Genomic DNA, 21,601 nt, shown 5'->3' on the forward strand with positions numbered 1-21,601 from the left:
GTAATGGCCTAGTGAAAGTCCAGACATGAAGCTGAACGAAAAGCTGTTTTTGGACCTTGGGAGAGCTAAAACTCACAGCATTAATTCTCAGAAAGTGTTTTCAGAACCTCTCAGACTTCAGAACCAAGTCCTGGTTCTGGTCTCAACCTTGCTGCTCCTGGCTAACATGCTGCTGTTAATCTGTTTCCTTTACAAATCACCAAATTACATCATATTTTATTCAAATTCATTTTATTTCAGGAGTCTGGAATAAAAAAAGATTACTTTTAAATTGGATCCATTTTAAGGGGAAACATAAAAAAAAATTATGATAAAAATTAAGTCCAAGAAAGAGAAATAATTTTTTTTCAGTCTTAATATCTTGATAGTTCGTCTAAAATTGCTCATTTCACAGGATTCCAGTCCAGGAGGAGTTTATGGTCCGGTTTGATCCGACTGGAAAATGATTCCTGAACCGATTTAAACCAAATCTTATTGATGCAGAGAAGCAGCAGCTCTAGATATGATGGATCAGAACCGGGTCACCCTGAAAAGGAACAGGTCCGTTTTATTGAAGTCTTTTACATCTTTGGATTTTCCCTCCATGTTGTCTCATTTCAAACCATTAGAGGGCGACACTGAGTCTTTTCCTGGTTTTACAAGAAACAAATTAAAATCATTCACGAATAAAAATCAGTACGTTTGTTCTTATGTTGTCACAGAAATGCACAAACACCAATTATTCCTAAAAATGACTAAACTTCTCCACTGGATTGGAAGTTCAGGCTCAATCTTCCAGCTTTTTCCGGGACTTCTCCGAAGTGTGGATCTTCATCATGTGGAGCCGGACGTAGGTCTTCCGGTTGAAGGTCTTCCCGCACACCTGGCAGCGGTGGCGTTTCTCCCCGGTGTGCGTGTTGCGGTGCTGCGTCAGGAAGCTGCGGTCACTGAAGCCACGGCCGCACACCGTGCAGACGTGTGGTTTCTCCCCTGAGTGGCCCCGGGCGTGACGCAGCATGTTCTGCCGGAAGTTGAAGGACTTCCCGCAGTAGCTGCAGCTGAACGGCTTCTCCCCTGTGTGGACCCTCAGGTGCACCTTCAGGTGGCCCTGCGAGTCGTAGCACTTCCCACAGACGTCACACACCCGCTTGCTGAGATGGGTCTTCAGGTGGAGCTTCAGGTTCTCCTCGGAGTCGAACTGGTTCCCGCAGACGCCGCAGAGCTCAGAGGTGTGAGTCTTAGCGTGATTCACCAGAGAGACGATGGAGCGGAAAGTCGCTCCGCAGACCTTACACGCCACCTGCGGGCGTTTTGGTGACAAAGAGGAGTCAGTCTCTTCGCTCTGCGTCGCAGTCGGGCTTCCTGGGTTGCAGTCTTTGATGTGGATCAGCAGGTGGCGCTTGTGGGTTGTGTAGTCGTTGAAGCTTTTGCTGCAGAATTTGCAGGTGTAGGGTTTCTCACCGGTGTGGATCCGGCTGTGGCGCACCAGGTGAGGCCGGGTGGTGAAGGATTTCCCGCACTCGGCGCAGGGGAACGGCTTCTCCCCGGTGTGGATCCTCATGTGGATCTCCAGGTGGCCCTGCGAGTCGAAACACTTCCCGCACACCTCGCACTCCTTTCCGTTCTTGTGGGAGTCCAGGTGACCCGCCAAGCTCTCCGGTGAGTCGAAGTGATTCCCGCACACGCAGCAGAGCTCCGTCTCGTGCCGCTTGCTGTGATTCAGCAGGGAGAGCACAGAGTGGAACGTCAAGCCGCAGACCTTACACGCCGTCCGCGGTTTCCTTGCCGGTGGACTCTTCCTGCCACAGTTTTCCGGCGAAGACTCACCGAGGCTGCTGTCCTTCACGGAGTGGACGAACAGGTGGCGCTTCAGGGTTGTGTAGTCGTTGAAGCTGCGGCCGCACACTGTGCAGGTGTATGGTTTCTCCCCAGTGTGGATCCGGCTGTGGCGCAGCATGTTGGCCCGCGTGGTGAAGCGCTTCCCACACTCGCTGCAGACAAACGGTTTCTCTCCCGTGTGGATCCTCATGTGGACCTCCAAGCCGCTGGAGCTCGAGAAGCACTTCCCACAGACTTTGCAGCTCTCTGCCTTCACGTGCGTCTTCAGGTGGGTGTTGAAGCGCTCCTCGCTGTCGAAGCGCTCGCCGCACACACCGCAGACATCCTTGGGATGCGCCTCCATGTGGTTGACCAGCGACACAGTGAGCAGGAAGGCTCGGCCGCAGACTTTGCAGCAGATATGAGTCTTGTTCTTTTTGGTCGGGTTAAGTTTAGGAGCCACTGGGAGACGAGGAAGCTTAATCTTCAGCATTGCTACCTTTTTCTTCTTCTTCTTCTTCTTACTGCTGCGTTTGCCTTTGGATTGGGAGTTGGCCCTCCATTCTTCCTCACTGTCAGCATCAGAGCAGCTCGTTGAGGCGCCATCAGCAGCGTCCGGCTGCGTCGACGTGCTAGGAAGAGGATCCTCCTCTTCCTCTTTCACTATCGCCTCGCTGAACTCTGTTGAACTGCAGACGTTTCTGACAAAGGGAGGCATGAAGTTGACCTTGATGATGCTGCTGTCCTCCAGCTCCTGACTCCGCCCACCGGAGCTGGAGGGATCGCGGTTTGTGTCCACGCTCCATTCCAGCTCGTTGGGTTCTTCTTTCTGCTGATGGTCAGAGGTGAAGTCTTCGTCCCAGACGCACAGCGTCAGCTGGGGTTCCTCTGCAGGGAAATACAGAAAACCAAATTTAACAATAAAAGTTGTTCCTTAGCCTGTCACAATAATAAACTGAGCTGGACGATACATTTTCCCAAAAGTTATTGCGATAAAAGATAATGTTGTTTTGAGACCGTTTTCCAGTAATATAATGGTAATGGATTGACTAACAAACTTTGAGTTCAAATGAACATTTAACACTGGAACTGGAAGACATTTCAAAATGAATAAAACAACAAATAAAATGACTGATGGAGTCTCTGTTTTCAAAAAGGGCTGGTTGAGACCAAAGCACCAGACTGAAGACTTTTATAATCCAGGTTTTGGAAGAAATAGAGAGAAGAAGAAAATGATAAATCATGCAAATGGAAATAACTGAGCTTGTTTTAATTTATCATGTGATTATTTGATCTATTGCTTATTGAGACAGGCATCGCTGCTTCAAATCAATAGAAAATGCATCCTATGAACCACAAAAATAATCAATATTCATGTTTTGCCAAACATCTACAAGTTTCTGAAGTTAATAACATAATGTTATTAACATGACGTCTTTACAGTTGCTTTCAGGTGAAATCCAAGACAAAAGTAACAAACAAATCTACAGACTTCACAGCAATTTCCTGCATTTTCATAAGTTTTATTTTAAAAAGTGACTTTTCTCAACTGTTAAAACATCTGCAAATTATCGGGGATTTTTAATAAGTTATCATTTTAATTTCTGAACATCTGTCAAGAGAAAGTTGTTCATTTCTTTATAAAAAAGGTGTACCGTGATTAAAAACAGACGCAGAATGTTAAGGTAAATTATACTTTTTAAAAACTTATTAGACTTCTTTTCTAGGCAATTATCAAAAAATAGTTTATTTATAACGGTCTGCAAATGGAGTTTGGGATAGTGATTACATAAAAGTCATAAAAACGAGTAATAAGTCATTATGTTAATGACATAATGGCGTCAAATTTAGGGAAAATATTAACATCACTATAGCAGAAATGAACAAGAAAAGAAACTGGACAAAAATCTGATTCTATTGTGTAAATTTAGTCAAACAAAAATCGATAACGGGCCTCCAGCTGCTTGAGATCCGGGAATTAGACGGAGCCGCAGCTCCATCGGGAGGCCCGTGTTTAAAACCCCGCCGAGAGCTCACGCACCTGAGTGTCCACCTGGACTGCCTGGAGGCTCGGCCACCACCTGGAGCATCCTGCGCTGCCGGTGGAGCTCCTGCTTGGAGAGCAGCAGCTCCTCCTCATAGTCTGAAATGGTTTTCTTCACCGCCTCGAAGATCTCATCTGCGGCCGCGGAGAGCCGCTCGTTCACCAGCACCCGGAGCAGCTGGATGCTGGACATGACGCGGGCGGAGACACTTTAATACGGGAAAAAATGCAGCTTTGGAAGAATTTTCTTGGCATTAAAACCTAAACACGACATTAAACTACAGACTAGTGTCTTGCTCCTCCAAATCCTTAAGGCCGGTGCTGCCACCTGGCGTACCGGAGAGGGAACTGCAGGAACTTTATCCAAGGTTTGAGGAAACAAAATTTATAATTTTTTATCTTGGCACAGCACAAACAAATGAATAAAAAATAAAAATAGAATAAAAAATATAGTGAAACGTTTAATTGTTTAAGTGACCCATAGATTCTATCTCCATATAAATTAAACTAAAAGAGCAACATCTCAGTTTCTAAATCATTGCTATAAACTACAAACTCCTGTAGGAGTCCTGCAGTGTTATGAGGCTCCCAGGGATCATCTGGACTTTGTGCAACCAAAGCAAGAGCTAGGTTTGTGTCCAGGATGTGTGGGGTGTGCAGAGGCTTTCCTGACCCTTGACCTGTCAGCCTTAATGATCATCTCTTTAGACCTGATTGTTCGTTGTAGTTCAGACCTGTCCTGTTTTATGAACGAGCCAAACCTGAAATGAAAGTTCAGGTATTGTCTGAGCTTCTGAGATGCTAATCAGCTGCTCACAGTAGTAAAAACACCTTGTTGCCACGGTTACACAGAGAGAGAAAGAAAAGGATGTAGGAAACAGAATAAGTACAAGAGTTGATTTTGCATCACAACCGTTTTCCCTCCACTCAACTTTCCACAACTATGACTATTACTGTAAAAAAAAAACTTGAAACATACCAATCTGTTAGTTTTAAGTGAAAGTTCAGCAGAAACCTTTTTCATTCTTGGCGCGTCCAGCAGGTGGCGGCATTCTCCCATAAACTCATTACAGCGCAGAACAAACAGAAATGTTGAAAATAAAACAGAAACTCAGACATTCAACAGTTTTATTGTGAAAAAGTCTTTTCATACACGTTGTCTTGAACTGTACAATCAATAATTTAAAAACATCATCATCATCATCATCATCATAATCGTGTTTCATCACTCAGCAGCTTCAGCGAGTCACGAATGAACAGGAGTGTTTGTGCAGCAAAGATATTTGTTTGTGTCGTTATTGTTTTAAAGATATTAATAAATGTTTCTAGAGGTCATGAAAGGTCAACCAGCACTCCACCCCCTTCAAACAAATTTGGTGCTGTTTGTGCTGCGAAAATTCTGTTTGTGCTGCTTTTGTTTTGAAGATATGAATGAAATCTTGAAGGTCAAAAGGGCAACCAGCCCCCAAACATGAACAAAATCAAATTTGGTGTCAATCAACTCCGTTACGTTTGTGCCGCAAACAAAAATCATTACTATCTTTAAAATGATAGCAGCACAAACAAAACTTGTGCAGAACAAATATTTGACTTTTCATGACCTCAGAAAACTTTTATTAACATCTTTAAATGGTGCAGCAATGCAGCACAAACATTTGACACCAATTTGAAGAGGGAAACGTCACTCAGGTGAGCGACCAGCAGCAGAACGGGTCGGCGGGTCACAGAACGGGTCGTAGTGAGATCTGTGCTGGAAACCACTCAGAGGAACTGGAACAGCAGCTTTTCTACAAAACAGGACAATTTCTGGATCCATTTTTACAGAATCAAAACAAATAACGAGCCAGAACCAGAAACGGACCGGGAAGATTAGTGTCTCTAGAACAAGCAGAACCGGGTCAGAAGAAGCAGGACTTATTGATCAGAACCTGCAGGAAAACGTTGAATAAAGAGAAAATAGTGGCAGCAGCAGGAAAAGAGGAGAGACGGAGATGAAGCCCTGCAGAGCATCTATTATTAAACAGCAAGGCATCATGGGACGGCAGGCGGAGGCAGCGATGCGGATCACAGGGAGGAAGAAGAAGAAGAAGACAACAGCGATGGATCCCAGGGGAGATCCGATCAGATGAAAAGCGGCGGCTCTGAAAAACTCACGTGTTCCAACTCATTTAAGCACGAGCGCACTGCAAAAACACAAAATGCTACCCAGATTTTTCTCCAGTTTCTACTGCAAATATCTGAGTAGACTTGAAATAAGAAAACTAACTAACAGGTCATTTTTCTGTTTTGCAGAAAAATGATTATTGTTTAAGTCAATTATTTAATGAAGTTAACAGAGTACCACAGGCAGATTATGTCACTTATAACCTTTTTATAAATTAAATAATCTGAATGGGACTAATAAAATTATTATTAAGAAATTATTGACTTAAACTCTCATAAGTTTCAGAAAAATTCCCTGCAAGTTAAAACACTTGAAATGAGACAAAACTGACAAAACAGAAACTAGAGCAGAAATTATTTGTAAGATTTTGTGTTTTGCAGTGAAGAAAGAGTGAAACGTCCTGCAGCACCTGAACGCAGCGCAGAGAGGAAATAACAAGGAAAGATGGAGACATCAGGATCTAAAGCCTGGAAGGGAAAATATTTTACATTTTCATTCTGGATGGAAAAATAGTGAAACTGTTTTGGCTTCATTTGACTTAAATAAATGTTTTTTCTTCATCACTGAAACAAAAAAAACAAACAAACTGATAAAACCTGAAATTTTATCATTCATATTCAAAGTGAAGCAGATGAAGGCAAAAACAAACCTAAAAAGTTTAAAAACGGGTCAGAGTTTACTGTCAATGAGGCCCGGTTCTGTCTGAACCCGCCCAGTTTCTCTGACTGGGTCGATGTTTGGGAACAGGAAGGAGCTCATCCGAGGTATTTCTGACAAAAATACTGAATATGATCAGGTCTAAAAAACTGAGACAACTGGGAAGATAAACCTGAAGTAAACAGAACCGTCCGACCCAGTTAAAGTCCCGTCCAATCAGAACTCAAAACACTTCGATTAACCGAGAAATAAAAACCATAAACGTAAAACCCGAACCTGGGAGCCAGTGGAAGTGGAACCGGAATGTGTTAGTGAGAAAACGTGGATCAAGGCACCAAAGCGAGCCTGGACCGGAGTCTGCTGTGGTTCTGTAGTGTGAAACGTTGCTTAGCTTATCGGGAGCGGAGCGGTGAGGTTCTGTACATGTAGTGACGCCTCTGCGGTCCGGCTCTCCGCCCGTCTCCTAGGAGATCTTGCAGTTGCTGCGGGTGCAGTTCTGCGGCGGGCTCTGCGGCGGGCGGATGGGTTTCGACCGCTTCAGGCTGTTGGCCTTGGAGCCGCCGGCCGGGTTGGCCAGCGAGTACGAGCGTCCGTGCATCATGACGGCGTTCATGCCGTTGGCCATGGAGAACGACTTGAGGTGAGACTTGATGGCGACGGGCAGCGGCAGCTTGTCGATGAGGTGGACGGGCGTGCACGACACGATGGCTCTGCAGCACAGGTCCTGCAGGCTGAAGACTGAGGGAGGGAGACGGGTCAGAACGGGTCAGAACCACAGAACCGGATCGCTGGAAAAAGCAGCCAATCCCCAGCTTCGTTCACACAGCAGCAGAATTAGTAAACGTGTCACCTTAACTAACAATAAAATGTTCCAGAAATCATTGGAATAAACAATAACATTGCCATTTTGAAACCGTTTTCAACTAGCATGATAATAATGCTTCCATTTTTACTGCTGTAATCAGAGCGAGGCTGTGGAGTCGTAAACTGTTCACACAGAAGTCATTCATGAACGACAACGCAGAAAAAAAAGACATTTTAAAAACTCTGAATTGATTAAAGGTTTAGCTGAGCGGCTGGACCCTGAGCCGGGAAACAACGGCCCCCCTGGGCCCACTCACCTCTGTTGGGCCTCCAGAACTTCTCCATGCCGTGCCGCATCAGGACGATGCGCGACAGCTCCGTGAAGGACTCGATCACGTTGAAGTTGCAGAGCGGGCTGACCTCGAAGAAGGTCATGCCGTTCTTCTCGGCGTAGGCCCGGGCCTGCTCCGTGGGAACCTGCCGCTTGAAGGCCAGGTGCAGCCGGTTCCCAACCAGGATCCGCGGCACGCCCGGTGCATGCTGGGAACAAAACGCGGCCGGTCAGTCAGGAGGTTCGGTGTTAACTCAACAAGCTGCAGGTCTGAAACATAAAACTCTGCATTTCCTTTGAATGTTTCAATAATCTAACATTTAGGAATCTGGAACCAGCAAAGAATCGTTCAGTCCAGCACCTCACTGTTCAAGGGTCTCTCAATCTAAGGAGGCAAAATAAATGATGGAAAATGTTTCTTTGTGTTTATATAGATAGAAAACAAATAAAGAACCAGAATTAAATGGAGAATAAGTGTAAAAACTTCTTGAAAAAAATGAAATATCCCTTCAATGGTGACAAATTATGCTTCCTTGAACAGGTTAGGACAGATCTATGGCCCAAACGTACAAAACATTTCTTGCACATAATCATTCCTCGATAATGAGATTTTATTCTGCTCAGTTTTGCATTTTCAGCTATTTTAGGGCTCTGTCACTTTCTCGTTAATCTGACATCAGCTGCAGCAGAAAAGTCATCTGAAAGCTGCAGGGTGGGCCTTCAGGCCCAAGGCGGCAACATCCACAGAACATCAGGAAAACTCAGGAATAATTCAGACAGGTTGCATAACTGCTCCTGGGAAACCAAGGAGCAGAAAAATATTTCTGCTTTGTTTCGTCCATTAAAGGTGTCAGAAGAACCAGGAGAGCCGAGGTGGAGCAGGAAAAGCACAACTGGAGCCCAGTCTCATCATATTTAACATTTATTCACAATTAAAACACAAAAACTAATTATTTTATGATGATTTATTTAGATCTAGCTAGAAGAGGCACTTTATATTTTGAACATTGAATCCACAACTGACTCAGAAATGCCAAGTTTTAGTCAATATTTACTGGAAAAAGGCAGTTAGATGACATCAAACTGTTTAAAAGTCTAGAAAAATCAAAGCAGATCTGTGGCTCAGAACCTTTTCAAAAGATTAAATTCAGACTCTATGCAGAGAATTAAACCATCAGGTTTAGTTATTAAACTTTAAAATATTTCTGCTTTGTTTCGTCCATTAAAGGTGTCAGAAGAGCCAGGAGAGCCGAGGTGGAGCAGGAAAAGCACAACTGGAGCGCACATTCCACTGACCAAAAATACCACCCCACACACACACACACACACGCCCACACACACACACACACACCCACACACACACACACACACACACACACCCACACACACACACACGCACACACACACACACACCCCGATGCAGCAGACATCCTCTTTGTTTCCATGTCAGCAGGAAGGACACAAAGCAAGAAGCTGGAATTCCCTGTTTGTGTCGTTTAGCTTTGCAGCGCAGCAGCAGAAAAGTTTTTCCTAATCCTAATCTCATCCTTCAGGTTCCTATGCAGCGAATATTTTGTTCAATGCAGCATAAAACCTTTTACAATAGAAAGAGACAGAAATATCTAACAGTACCTGAGATCTATGTTTGCTATTCACTAGGGCATAAATGGTTATAATAACAATCAAGCCATTAAATGAGTAACTGTCTGTAGCAGCTACTAAAGCAAGTAACAGAAATACATGAGAAAAATAACTTTTAGTCTCGACTTTTAAGTTTGATGTTTTTTAATTGAAATACAGATAAAGATTAAAACATTTAATAAATATTTAATATTTGATCAATCATCTTCTTGATCAGCAAATACATGAATTGTTATCCAAGATGTATTTAGATCCATCCAATAAATGAGAATATTATTAACTTTATAACCGAATGAAACACATTATACAGATTACACAAAGAATGATGTTTTAACACTTATTTTTCTTAATTTTGATGATTTTTTGCTAATAGCTAACAAAAACACAAGATTTAAAAATAGATTATTACATCAGTCCAATAAAAATGAAAATATTTGTAAAAACAGAAACATGAGCTTAATGAAAATTAAGTTAAATATCTGCTTAACGGTTGTTATTTTCCTGCTGAGGCGTTCAGGGACGCTCAGACGCTCAGAGACGCGTTTCCACTTAGCTTAAAGAGATCCCACACTTTCTGACATGCTAATAGCACTTAGCATTCATCAGCAACTCATTGATGGAAATGAGAGCGTTGCGCAACACAAATAATTATCCAGTTGGAACGCAGTGTGCTAAATAGTAAAAGATAATTTCATAAAGTCTTGAGGAACTTTAAAAATCAAGGTAATCTTTCGGTGAATCGTTACAGTTCTACTATTTACCCAAAGCAGGAAGTTAGTCGGTCAATTCAGGAAGTAATTAATGCAAATTCACTCATCTCAGCTTTTCCACAAAACTGACCAATCACATTAAACCTTTCTGTATTTCCTTATTTTCTGACCAATCACTGCCACTCGGATATATTTTGATTTTGAAGTTTAATTAGCTTCTTTCTAATTTAACTTCCTGTTTCATGACGTCTCTTCAAAACCGAACCTGTGAGATTAATTAACAGAGGTGGGGACTCGAGTCACATGACTTGGACTCGAGTCAGACTCGAGTCGTTAAAATCACGACTTGAGACTTGACTTGAAAAAATGCTCAAAGACTCGGACTTGACTTTGACTTTCATGCCATTGACTTGAGACTTGACTCGACTTGAAGCTGTTTACTTGAAAAGACTTGATATTTTTTACTCAAAGTCTTAAAATTTAAAACACATTATTTATAAAGTGGCGTCATTAATTAATTTCACTCATTCCGTATCAATATGCGCAGACCGTCACTATGTTTTTCCTCTCTCCTTATGTATGTATGTGTACGTAGCTGCAGCACAACCAATCAAATTAACAGGATTTGGACGTTTAAAAAAACGCGGCAAAGCTACAGAGCTCAGGGAACGAAATACGAAATAACCGCTGGAATATGCTTCCGCGAGTAATTTCTTTTGGCTATGTAGGTTATGAACTTTCGACTAAAAAACGAACTGCAACTTGTAAAACATACAAGAAGAGAATATCGGATGGAGATGCCACGACGTCCAACTTTGTCCGGCATTTGAAGCTTCACAAAGATCGGTAGGTGGCACTTTTCTTTTGCTGTAAGATAGTTGACTTTAGCTAACTTCGTGTTAGCATGTGTACTCCGGGTTAAATTGGTGATGATTTACCATAAATCCGGTCCTTCAAATGCCTCCACAAATAATGTGCACCGTGTTAGCTCAGGAAGCCGGTGGATAGTGAGCGGGGCTCCGGAACAGAAAGCAGATTCTGGACCTGAACACAGGGAACAGAATCTCTCTGTCCCATCATGATGATGAGCCGGGTCTAGTATCATCTAAGGATGGTTGGTGTATTTGAAGACATCTACGTTGGAAAATTATATTGACAATATATTGTTTACTGCAGTCAGTGCATTAAGTCAACTGTTTTTGACTTAATGCACTGACCGGCGTGACTGTCACATGTCGCACAGAACCCATTTCCAAGTAGTATAGCTTTGCTGGGAAAAAAAAAAAAAAAGACCAAATACAGTGACTGTCCCAAATAAATTTTGTGTTTAGAATATCTGTCCCATATTTACGGAGGACTGAAACTAACATACTTAGAAATAAAAGCAGAAAAATAAATGCACCAGACCTTCCTGAGTTTACTTGTGATAACTTCATTTATACTTATTTCATTTTTTGAAAACTATGATTGTTGTAGTGTTGATGTTTATTTATGAATAGAAGGAGTAAACTGAAGTCAAATGTAATTCATGAAAGGCTGTAATTTATTGTCTGACATCTGTTTACTTCTGAGAGATTTGAAGAATACCAGATGAATAAGAGGATCACAAATGAACCTCAAATACATATTTTAAAAAGAACAAATGGTCTATTATTTGAATTTTATGTATAATTGCAAATTATTAAAAAAAAAAAAAAAACGACTCGAAATGACTTGAAATTAAAGGTTCCTGACTTGAGACTTGACTCGACTTTTGCCTGTCTTTACTTGAGACTTGACTCGGACTTGAGGACAGAGACTTGAGACTTACTTGAGACTTGCAACACAGTGACTTGGTCACACCTCTGTTAATTAAAGCTTGTGTGACATTAAATCGTAACTTTTTTTGTTGTTGTAGACAAAATAACATGTTAAGATGTTCTGCAGGATTTGTTTCTGCAGCGTAAACAGTTCATGCTAACTTGAATGACCATGTATGAAATGGTTCTTTTGCACTTTGACCTTTCCTCAAGACATGCTTTCATTTGTATTAAGTGTGATATTTCATGAAGTTGCATAAAATTGTAATTTGAACTTAAAATATGAACTAAAAGTTAAAATCCCGTCTTTATGCGAAGATTATCTGCAACAATTACAACTTTCTTAATGAAACCGGTTTATGGCAAAAATAAAACTTATGAAAACTTTGCAGCAGCTTTTAGAAAAAGGGGCTGAAAAAAAATCTGTAATTTTAGGCTACAGCAATCACAACTGGAGGATTTTTATAAATGAGCTGAAAAAACCTCGATTGTTTGGTGATTATTGGTGCAGCGTCTCTCACCTCGTCGATCTCCCTGATCCAGCGGTCGATGCCGTCGAAGGACCAGCGGTTGGTGATGTCATACACCAGCAGGATCCCCTGAGGAGAGACGGAGTCACCAGAATCAGAACGAGTCAAACGGTCCCTAAACGTTAGCTTAGCAGGTGCTAGCTCTCACCTGAGCGCCGCGGGAATACGAGCGGAAGATGGTGCAGAACCGACCCTGACCCGACGTGTCCCTGTGGAGCAGCGCAGGGCGTTAGCACGACGCCGAGGCGGAAACACAGCAGCAATGGCACGATAACGCAGGAACTCATTCTCAAAGATCAATAAACTTTAAATTCTAATAAATATTTAACACTGGAACTGGAAGACATTTTAAATATCCAAAATAAATAAAAACAACAAAATACATGTTTTCAAAAACAAACCAAAACACCAGACTGAAGACTTTTATCACCCAGTTTTTGGTAGAAAGAGAAACAATAAATCATGCAAATAGAAATTATAGAGCTCGTTTTAATTTATCATGCAATTAATTGATTTGTTTATTGCGACAGGCTCAGCTAGAATCATTAATGCCCAACGTAAGAAGTTCACACTCAGTTTTCTCAATCGCTTCAAAGTTCTGCTGCTGATGATAATTTGACGCTGACATAAAAAGATAAAAATTTTCTTTTAAGCATTATTTGTAGTACTTACAAAGTATAACGTCACAAGATGCTCAACATTCCTCATTAAAATTTGTTATTTTTATTCTGGAGTTCTCATAAAATTGTGACTTTTTTCTGGTAATGAGTTTATTCATGTATTATTGTGATTCTATTTTCATACGACTGTATTATGGAAATTTTATGACTTTATTCCTGTAATAAAAAATAAAAACATCTTAATATTCAGTTGCAGAGTTGACCTGAATTCAAAGTAGAAGCTGTAAAACAAGATGGCTGCCCTGGCACGTTGACATCTGGACTAAGGAAACCCAAAAAGCGCATTGGTGAAAAAAAACACATTTTCCAAAAATTAAATCTCAATTTCAAACAGCTCCCTGGAAAATATTTCCTCCAGAAACATGATGGAAACTGAATCTTTTCGGTGGTTTGTTGACCAACTTTTTCCTTTTTCTTTAAGGTTTTTAAACAATCCAGACGCGGTTGGTGTTCGCTCACCACAGCTCCAGCTTCACCCTCCTGCCGTCCAGAAGGATTGTTGTGGTTTTATAGTCGATCCCTGCAGAGAGACAGGAGCAGCTGTTAGCAACACGGAGACGTCCGTCAGGAAAACAGTGACTCAGCACCAGCAGGAAGCATTTAAACGCCACAGCGCTGCAGGGTTTCCCCCAGTGGATTAGAAGCCTGGCGGGCCACCAGGCTTTACTTGTCCCCCCACCAGGCTAAGCATTGTTTATTTATTATACTGTAGTTTGTTTTTAATGTTTGCCTTTTTTTTAAGACTTTATAGTTGGTTTTCAGGTATTAATCTTAAAATAACACATTATCATGTTTTCAAATTTCCTGCCAACTTTAAACATTTTAAACTTAAAGAAATGTCGGGGACGCTCAGACGCTCAGTACCACCGGGTTCAGAGCGTTTTCTGGGGAAACCCAGAACTGTAAACCTAAAACATGTCAACAAGCCCCAGTACCAGCTGCTGCTGAAAACTTCTCTCTCTTCTAGCGAAGCGACAGCTAACATTTCATCAGCCAGCGCTGACGCAGCATTTTTCACAGGAAGCTGGATGTTAAAAATAATTCACTTTCCAAAACAACATCTATGTTGTTCAGGTGACTCATGTTGACTTTCACTGCTGCTGACTCAGTAAAACGGAGCAGGAAACCGACTCTGCCAAACCTGTCTGACCTGCTGCAGGCGCCGACCTGCTGCTGCGGTTTTTATGAAGCACATGAACACCTGAGGACAAACAGGTGCAGAGCGGAGCGGCCCATCCCCACCTGGGAAAACGTTTATGTAAAGACTCAAACTGGGACTTTAATGCTTTAATTAATTGAATAAATTTTCACTTGTTGAAAATTTAAATGCAATTGCATTTATTGTTCTTTGTGTTTTTAATAACCTTTCTAGTGGAACCTTTCTATTCGTATGTTTCTGGTACGCCTGTAAATCTGATGCACTAGCTACATCCGCTAGCTTCCATCGCTAACAGCAGCGATGGAAGCTGCTTCTCTTGACCCACTGGGGGTCAACGTCTGTTTCTAAACGATCCGACTGGAAAAGACCGTCATCGTGTTCAAGTTGTGCTAAAGTAAGCTAGCCTATCAGTGAAGCTATTGAAGCCTAAAATAGCAGCTGAATGCTAACCATGTAGCAGCTAATGCTAATATCAGCTTCCACATTTCTAAAGGATTTATTCAAAGAAAAAATCAGATGGTTGACTAACCTGAATAAATTAAAAGCTAAATGTCTCTGTTGTTGAACTCATATGTTTATTTAGTAAATAAAATATCAGGAAAAATTGTTTTTAATGATAAATGTTGCTTATTTTGATGATGTATAGTTTTAGATTAAAACATGATTAATTACAGACTCTGCAATCACCTTGATTGTAAACTGTAAATATTACATTATATTTTACAATATGTAAACAAACAAAAGAAAGTAGAGAAATGCTATTTGTCTTGTTAAAGAGTGAATGAGAAATCCTGTGTTGGGTTTTAGATTTCCAGTGATGCAGAGAAAAGCTTTTTTTTTTTTTTTTTAGAAAATATTTATTTTATTTTGCTGTATAAATATTTGATTATTAAAGCAGTCCCATCAGTTCAGATCAGAGTTTTACAAACAAAATCTCTGATCAGTGCAGCTCTAACTTTCTAAGAGGTTCAGATAATTAAAATGCAGCCAAATTTATGCTTAGTAAATAGAACAGAGGATTTATTTTTATAAGTGCGTAGAGTTTAATTTCCCTCCCAAAGTGAGCAGACTGGATTATCTGTGTCTAAATGAAGCTGCAGGAAGAGGAAGTTAGAAGGGAACATGATTTATTATGAAGGTCAGAGAAAATGTCTGCAGCCATGAAAAACAAAGTTCTTCTTTACATCAGCTGACAGAGAAACAGATCATTAATTCATAAAGCTTTAATTTTACTGCTTCAATTGTTATTTAAGGTAAACAACTGTTGAATCCTCACATCACCCTGCTAATTCATGAGGCTTTACAGCGAGGATCTCCTCATCAGTCGGGTTTTTAAAACGACAGCATGACTGCTTCAGGTTCTGACGGGTCACCGCTGCTGGCTAACAGCGTTAGCAACATCTCCCAATTTCCAGGCAACTTAAAGCTGCAGCTGACCATAAGTGCTGCTCTGGCAGCCTAATTGAATTGGAGTGAGTGCAGGGCGGCGGTCCAAGAGCCGTCTTTCCTCTTAATGCCGGACCTCACTTAGAAATCCCACATAATCGATATTCTTCTCTGGTGTCTTCAATTGAAGCTGCTTCCATTCAAAAGGAAATAAAACTCAGACTGGAGCAGATTTAACTTTAATCTCTATTAGATTTTAGAGAGTTCATGACATTAAAGGAACATTTTCTATCTTTGACCGTTTTTTTTAAACTGTGAAGAGAAAATCTGAAGGCCATCAGTCATTTGTTTCGCATTTTAAAATGTTCACATTTTCCCATAATATTTAGCTTTAGCTGCAACTGTTTCTTCCATGTGTCTGGAACAAATGAAGGACAAAATATCAAACTAACCACCAGCATGTGTAGCATTAGCATTAGCTGGATGCGACTCTTTAAGGCTAAACAACATGTTGCTGTGAGAAGCTGCAGATAAAATAGTAACGAGTTTGAGTTAGCATTGCTACTCAGAACCAGAGCAGAAATTACAAACTCTGAAAGAATGTCATTGGTTCAGATTAGAGCTCAGAGTGCTTTTAAAACCTGCGGTAGGGTGCTTGTTTGTAAAGTCTCTAAGCTACCACTGCCAGACACCTGCCCACTATTCTGTCCCTACGTTTGTTTGTTTTTATTTATTTTGTTAAATACTGACACCAAAGATCCCCAACATGAAACATCAATCAAGTGTTTTTGCTTTTTACATTTAAATTTCTTTCAAATTAAAGCATAAAAACACTTTAGACTTTGCTGAAATGGTTTGAAAAGTAGACATATTTAAGTAGATATTAAAGCAGATGATATTTTGATTCTACCAACCAAATAATGTTTTAAAAACATATTTCATATTTCCATAATGAAAATACTCATTTCTGCGTAATTATTTAGCCATTTCTGCAGAACAGAAACTTGAGTCGGTACACAAATGAACTCTGTGGTTTTTCTGGCTCTGCAGTGTTTAGTAATAAATTAAATCGGTGATGCAGGAGAACAGTTTGAGGTTCCTCACATTCTGGGAAACATAAGTCATTTTTATTATGTAGGAAAAACACAAGAATGAGAACTAGAGCAAATTCTAAGAAGTAAGAAGTGAAAAGAAAGTGAAGAAAATAAATAAAAAGTGTTGCAATAACAGTCTGGCTGCGTCTTTAAAGAGGATTAAAGAACATTCTGCTTTTTATTTATCTCCAGCTCTCAGTTAAACCCAGTAAAGCTCCTGGTTTATCTGGATCCAGTGATAAATGCCACCAATAAACTTCTTCATCCACAACTGAACGATGGAGCAGCAAGCCTGGAAACTGATTTGATTATTGATACGAGTCAGGAAAAAATAGAAGCTTTGTCAAATTATCTACGGAGCAGATGAACTGAAATGTATCACTTTAAACTGAAATTACTCTACATTTTTAAACAGGATTTATACTGGGATCACATAACTTTCTAATATTCTACTAAATTCTGAAAAACGTAGTGGAACATTGCAGCATACTGATAATTTTCTCAGAAAGTCTTTAGATTTTGTTGCTTTATTCCTGGAACGGGTTGAGACAACGTTAGCTAATATAAAAGCTTGATAAAAACCACTGGTTCCACTGGCAGATTATTTCACTTATATGGGAAATTATCTGTTTTTATCTAAATTAAGAAATTATTGGCTTAAAACAAGCTCCTGTTTCTTGCTAAAAAAAAGTCACTTCTAAGTTAGTTTTGATTTATTTAAAATGTAATAAGACATTTGCACCAGAAACTAGATAGAAATACTTGGTAATATTTTGTGTTTTTGCAGTGTAGGGAGTCATGTTTCAACTAGCACCCCAAAAATCAGGACCAATCAAAGCCTGCGGGCGGCTTCAACCAATCAGAATCTGTTCTCCTGAAATATTCAGGGTGCACAGAACACACACACACACACACACACACACACACACCCCCACACACACACACACAGCCCCTCTACTGATGGAAATCAATAGCACCGCCGTCTCTGAGCGCGTTCAGCTGCGATCCGCTCAGCCTCCATATTTAATGAAGCCGTTTGATCTCCCTCACTGCCTCCTACTGGGTTCAGGCGCCGATCCGATTTTTATTTATGTGGAGAAACGAGGAAATTATCCAGAAACATCCAGAAGTCCATATGAAACGCAAACACAGTTATACGGAGCGTTTCATCTAAAATCAACTGGAAACTCTGGATTTTCCCTCCAATAGTCACAGAAACAACATTCCAGCTACCAATCAAAGCCAAATCATTATTTATATTGATACGATTAGGACAATAAACAGATTGTAGGTTACTGGAGTTCCTGGGGGCGCTGCAGCAAAAGCGGCCATCCTGCAGGCTGACATATTTTTCATGAACTGTTGCTGTTTTTGCAGAAAGGAGGAAAGAATCCGACTCATCTTCAGCAGATCAACCGTTTTTGTTTCAGCGCCTGACTCTGACATCAGCCACGTAATGAGGAGGAATTAGGATTAATTAGTCTGAGTGTTTGTCCAGCTGTGCTCCAGCTGTTCGATGCATTCCTTAATGCGTTCCTTCCCTCCGAGCTGCCAAAGTGTTTCACACCGTCCAGGTTTCCTGATGGAAATCATCCATCAGCGGCTGAATTATCCAGCCATTTCCAACACGTTTCATTTTTTAATGACCTACTTCTCAAATAGCAAATTTCCAAAGATCCCAGTTTATTTTTAATCATATTTTCCAGTTTGCACCACTCAGCTTCTTTAGCCACCAATCACCTTCCAGCTGGATGTTTCACCTTGAATGCAGGTCGAACTGGGACAGATCATTTAAACTGGTTCCCTTCCACAGTCAAACCTTTCAGTTTCTATTAACTGGGCTTTTCTTAGCATCAACTTCCTTCGTCTGGTTCTGATCTGGTGACGACGTTGAATAACTTCAAATCTATCCATAGATGGCGGCGGCCATCTTTACTGCCATAAACAGAGCGCTGCCGCGGCCATCTTTACTGCCATAAACAGAGCGCTGCGGCGGCCATCTTTACTGCCATAAACAGAGCGCTGCGGCGGCCATCTTTACTGCCATAAACAGAGCGCTGCGGCGGCCATCTTTACTGCCATAAACAGAGCGCTGCGGCGGCCATCTTTACTGCCATAAACAGAGCGCTGCGGCGGCCATCTTTACTGCCATAAACAGAGCGCTGCGGCGGCCATCTTTACGGTCATAAACAGAGCGCTGCGGCGGCCATCTTTACTGCCAAATACGTCACTTTGGAGATGTAAACTGTTCCTACGGAAATCTGATTGCAATTTAATTAATAGCATGAATGACCAGGCAAAAAAATAAAATAAAAATAAAAATAAAGAAGTCTGTCCTGCAAAAAAAAAAAAAAAGGCTAGTTGAGACCAAATCACCAGACTGAAGACTTTTGTCATCCAGTTTTTGGTAGAAAGAGAAAAACAATAAATCATGGAAATAAATTTTTACATTTATCATGTGATTAATTGATTTATTAGTAATTACAGCAGACCTAATCAAGCAGTGCAAACATCTTCCTTTCTGGGGTTCAATGTAAACAAAGACCCAGTTTGTGTCGATCCAGAGACTAGAAAAAATTTATTCAGTGTTTTATTAAGTTATATTTAAAAACTGCAGTCCAAGCAGCTTTTTGTGATAATTCATTAAGTCATTTTGCTCTAAACAACACTGAGGATAGTTTCCACCATCAGATAAGGTGGAAATTACACCCAGTTTTGACAATTAGTTTTCAGGTTTAGACAACAGAGCATCATGTGCTACATTGGGGATGTGAATGAGAAGCATTGTTTACTCTCCCCCACTGTGACATCCACACACAGCACGAATGTTCAGGACTGTTTTGCCAAAGCGTGAGCCATCAGAAAAGCAGGTTTTTCGGCCAGCAGTGACTCACCGCTGCTGTAAGCATAGGGAGACTCTGCAGATCCGTCCTGCAGGCTGTCCAGGATCTCCCCTTTGCCCACGTCGCTGTCTCCTACCAGGAGGAACTTCAGCAGGTAGTCGTAGCTCTTCACCGGGCTGCCCTGGCTGCCCATCTCTGACCCCGGGAGGCTCAAAATATATTATTTCCCTCTGGCTTGATCCAAAACAAAGTCTGTTTTGCCATGAACTACCTGGATGTGGATCCAGCTGCAGAGGCTTTGTTTTTCACTATTTCCGGCTAAAAAATTTAAATAAAGTGGGTGTCATAAATGTGTTAAATACTGTGAAGCTTGATTAAAGGTAGTGCACATTGGGAGTGAAGAACCCCATGTAAATAAGACATTATGTAATCAAAGTGAAGCTGAGCCTGCCTTTAAATACCGATTGAAGAAACTGATAACTCCATCTGAATCCGTCTGGAAACTCTAAAAAAGCAGCAAAAACATGTCAATAATTATATTAAACTTCTCATTGCTTTGTGGTGAATTTATTTTAAAACGTTCTCAAACTAGAAATGCGTCGTTTCTTTTTTTCATTCAGGAGACGCTTTCGTAGCAACGAGAAGCTAGCTCTGCATGGGAGCTAGCGGGCTAGCCTAGCTCTCCCACAGCTGCTTTCAATCAAAATAAAATTTACATAAAAGACAGCTTCGGGATATAACCCTAAATGAGTTAAAATGAGACTTTAGAGTCAATCTAAAATATATAAAGTAGCGCTATTTCAACGAGCAGTAACGTTTCCCCCCCAGCTAGCCCAACTTCCCCCCAACGTCTGTACAATTTCAGGCCCCCTTCTCTTCATTTACTCCGGGAACAAAACAGTCCGTAACTTCAAATCCAGGGGAATGACCCGAAAAGAGGCTGGAAGTCACGCAGGTTGTTGCGTCCAGTCCAAATCCGTGTGGGTGCACTCGGAAATCTCAGCCCGCGATGTTTCCATTTCTCTTCATGGTTGTCTGTCATAATCACAGATGTTCCTCCTCCACGAAGCGCCACAACAACACTGCCACTCGCTGCTCCGCCGCTCTCCCTACGCAGCACTAGCCACGCCCTCTTCCCCGCCTATCTCTCCTGTGATTGGACGCTGGGTTTGGCGGGGGTAGTAAACAGGCGCGTCTATTGGACAAGAAATATGTCTCTTGCAGATTGTTGTCAACAATGCGCAGATGGTGGAGGGGGTATGTGGACACAAAAAGATATTCCATTCTTTCCAGAATGCTGTTAGAACAAAGACAGAGATATTTTATCATGTCGATAAACAAGATTAAATTAAAGCCTGCAATGGGACAATCAGACCCTATTTACATAATTTTATTCTAACTTCTTAAACATCTTTTATGAACTGTTTCAGTTTATAAAATAATCACCTCAATTTAATCATGTTTATCAGCACCAGCACATAAAATAGGACAAATTGAGATTAAAAGAGGTCATAATTTCATTCCAGTTCTTTTTATGTTGTTGCCTGATGCAATAAATTGTGTCATCAGAAACCATGTTGCATAAGAACAACTAGTTCCCAATCAGTTCCCATACAATTCCAGTGACAACCAATCAATTAATTTTATACACAACAGTCAGGATCATATTCAAATCCAATAAAAACTTCCAAAGAATCATATTTTTTCATAGTTAGTCAAATATTTTCTAAATATGAAAACCAGAAAATTGAACTGAATCTAGCCTTTTCTGCTAGTTGCCATTGAGAGCAAGCACAGGGTGATAGTAGTGAGGAACTTTGAACAGGATGAAACTTCCAGCTGAACCAGACCTAGTGCTGCATTTTAGATCAGCCAATTTTTTAAATTAAAGATTTAGTATATCCTGATAAAGAAGTAAGAAATAAGTAAGAAATAATAATGGAATAGTTTTTGTTGAATCAA

General features: G+C 40.9%; 2 protein-coding genes across 2 annotated transcripts; both read right to left on the bottom strand.

Annotated features, from left to right (window-relative positions):
* Positions 1–214: 214 nt before the first annotated feature.
* Positions 215–4,156, bottom strand: LOC116736056 (oocyte zinc finger protein XlCOF6-like). The gene is made up of 2 exons (XM_032588272.1): positions 3,839–4,156; positions 215–2,685 (listed from the first exon to the last, which is right to left on the bottom strand). Exons 1-2 carry the CDS (start codon positions 4,032–4,034, stop codon positions 767–769), a joined length of 2,115 nt encoding a protein of 704 aa, XP_032444163.1. The 5' UTR covers positions 4,035–4,156; the 3' UTR covers positions 215–766.
* A 796-nt stretch (positions 4,157–4,952) lies between these two features.
* rab40c (RAB40c, member RAS oncogene family) lies at positions 4,953–20,737 on the bottom strand. Its single transcript, XM_032587818.1, has 6 exons — positions 19,691–20,737; positions 13,617–13,677; positions 12,626–12,686; positions 12,469–12,546; positions 7,784–8,006; positions 4,953–7,400 (listed from the first exon to the last, which is right to left on the bottom strand). Exons 1-6 carry the CDS (start codon positions 19,830–19,832, stop codon positions 7,126–7,128), a joined length of 840 nt encoding a protein of 279 aa, XP_032443709.1. The 5' UTR covers positions 19,833–20,737; the 3' UTR covers positions 4,953–7,125.
* Between the last annotated feature and the right edge of the window lie 864 nt (positions 20,738–21,601).

This window comes from Xiphophorus hellerii, chromosome 16 (assembly GCF_003331165.1).
Source record: "Xiphophorus hellerii strain 12219 chromosome 16, Xiphophorus_hellerii-4.1, whole genome shotgun sequence".
In the NCBI taxonomy this organism is placed as follows: domain Eukaryota; kingdom Metazoa; phylum Chordata; class Actinopteri; order Cyprinodontiformes; family Poeciliidae; genus Xiphophorus; species Xiphophorus hellerii.

What these genes read in the sequence shown, in the direction of transcription:
- rab40c (XM_032587818.1), bottom strand. Translation starts at nt 19,832, where the DNA reads ATGGGCAGCCAGGGCAGCCCGGTGAAGAGCTACGACTACCTGCTGAAG. An exon ending in TCCCTATGCTTACAGCAGCG is followed by an intron (nt 13,678 to 19,690) that starts GTGAGTCACTGC and finishes GTCTCTCTGCAG; the next exon opens with GGATCGACTATAAAACCACA. An exon ending in CGTATTCCCGCGGCGCTCAG is followed by an intron (nt 12,547 to 12,625) that starts GTGAGAGCTAGC and finishes GTCTCTCCTCAG; the next exon opens with GGGATCCTGCTGGTGTATGA.
- LOC116736056 (XM_032588272.1), bottom strand. Translation starts at nt 4,034, where the DNA reads ATGTCCAGCATCCAGCTGCTCCGGGTGCTGGTGAACGAGCGGCTCTCC. An exon ending in CAGTCCAGGTGGACACTCAG is followed by an intron (nt 2,686 to 3,838) that starts GTGCGTGAGCTC and finishes ATTTCCCTGCAG; the next exon opens with AGGAACCCCAGCTGACGCTG.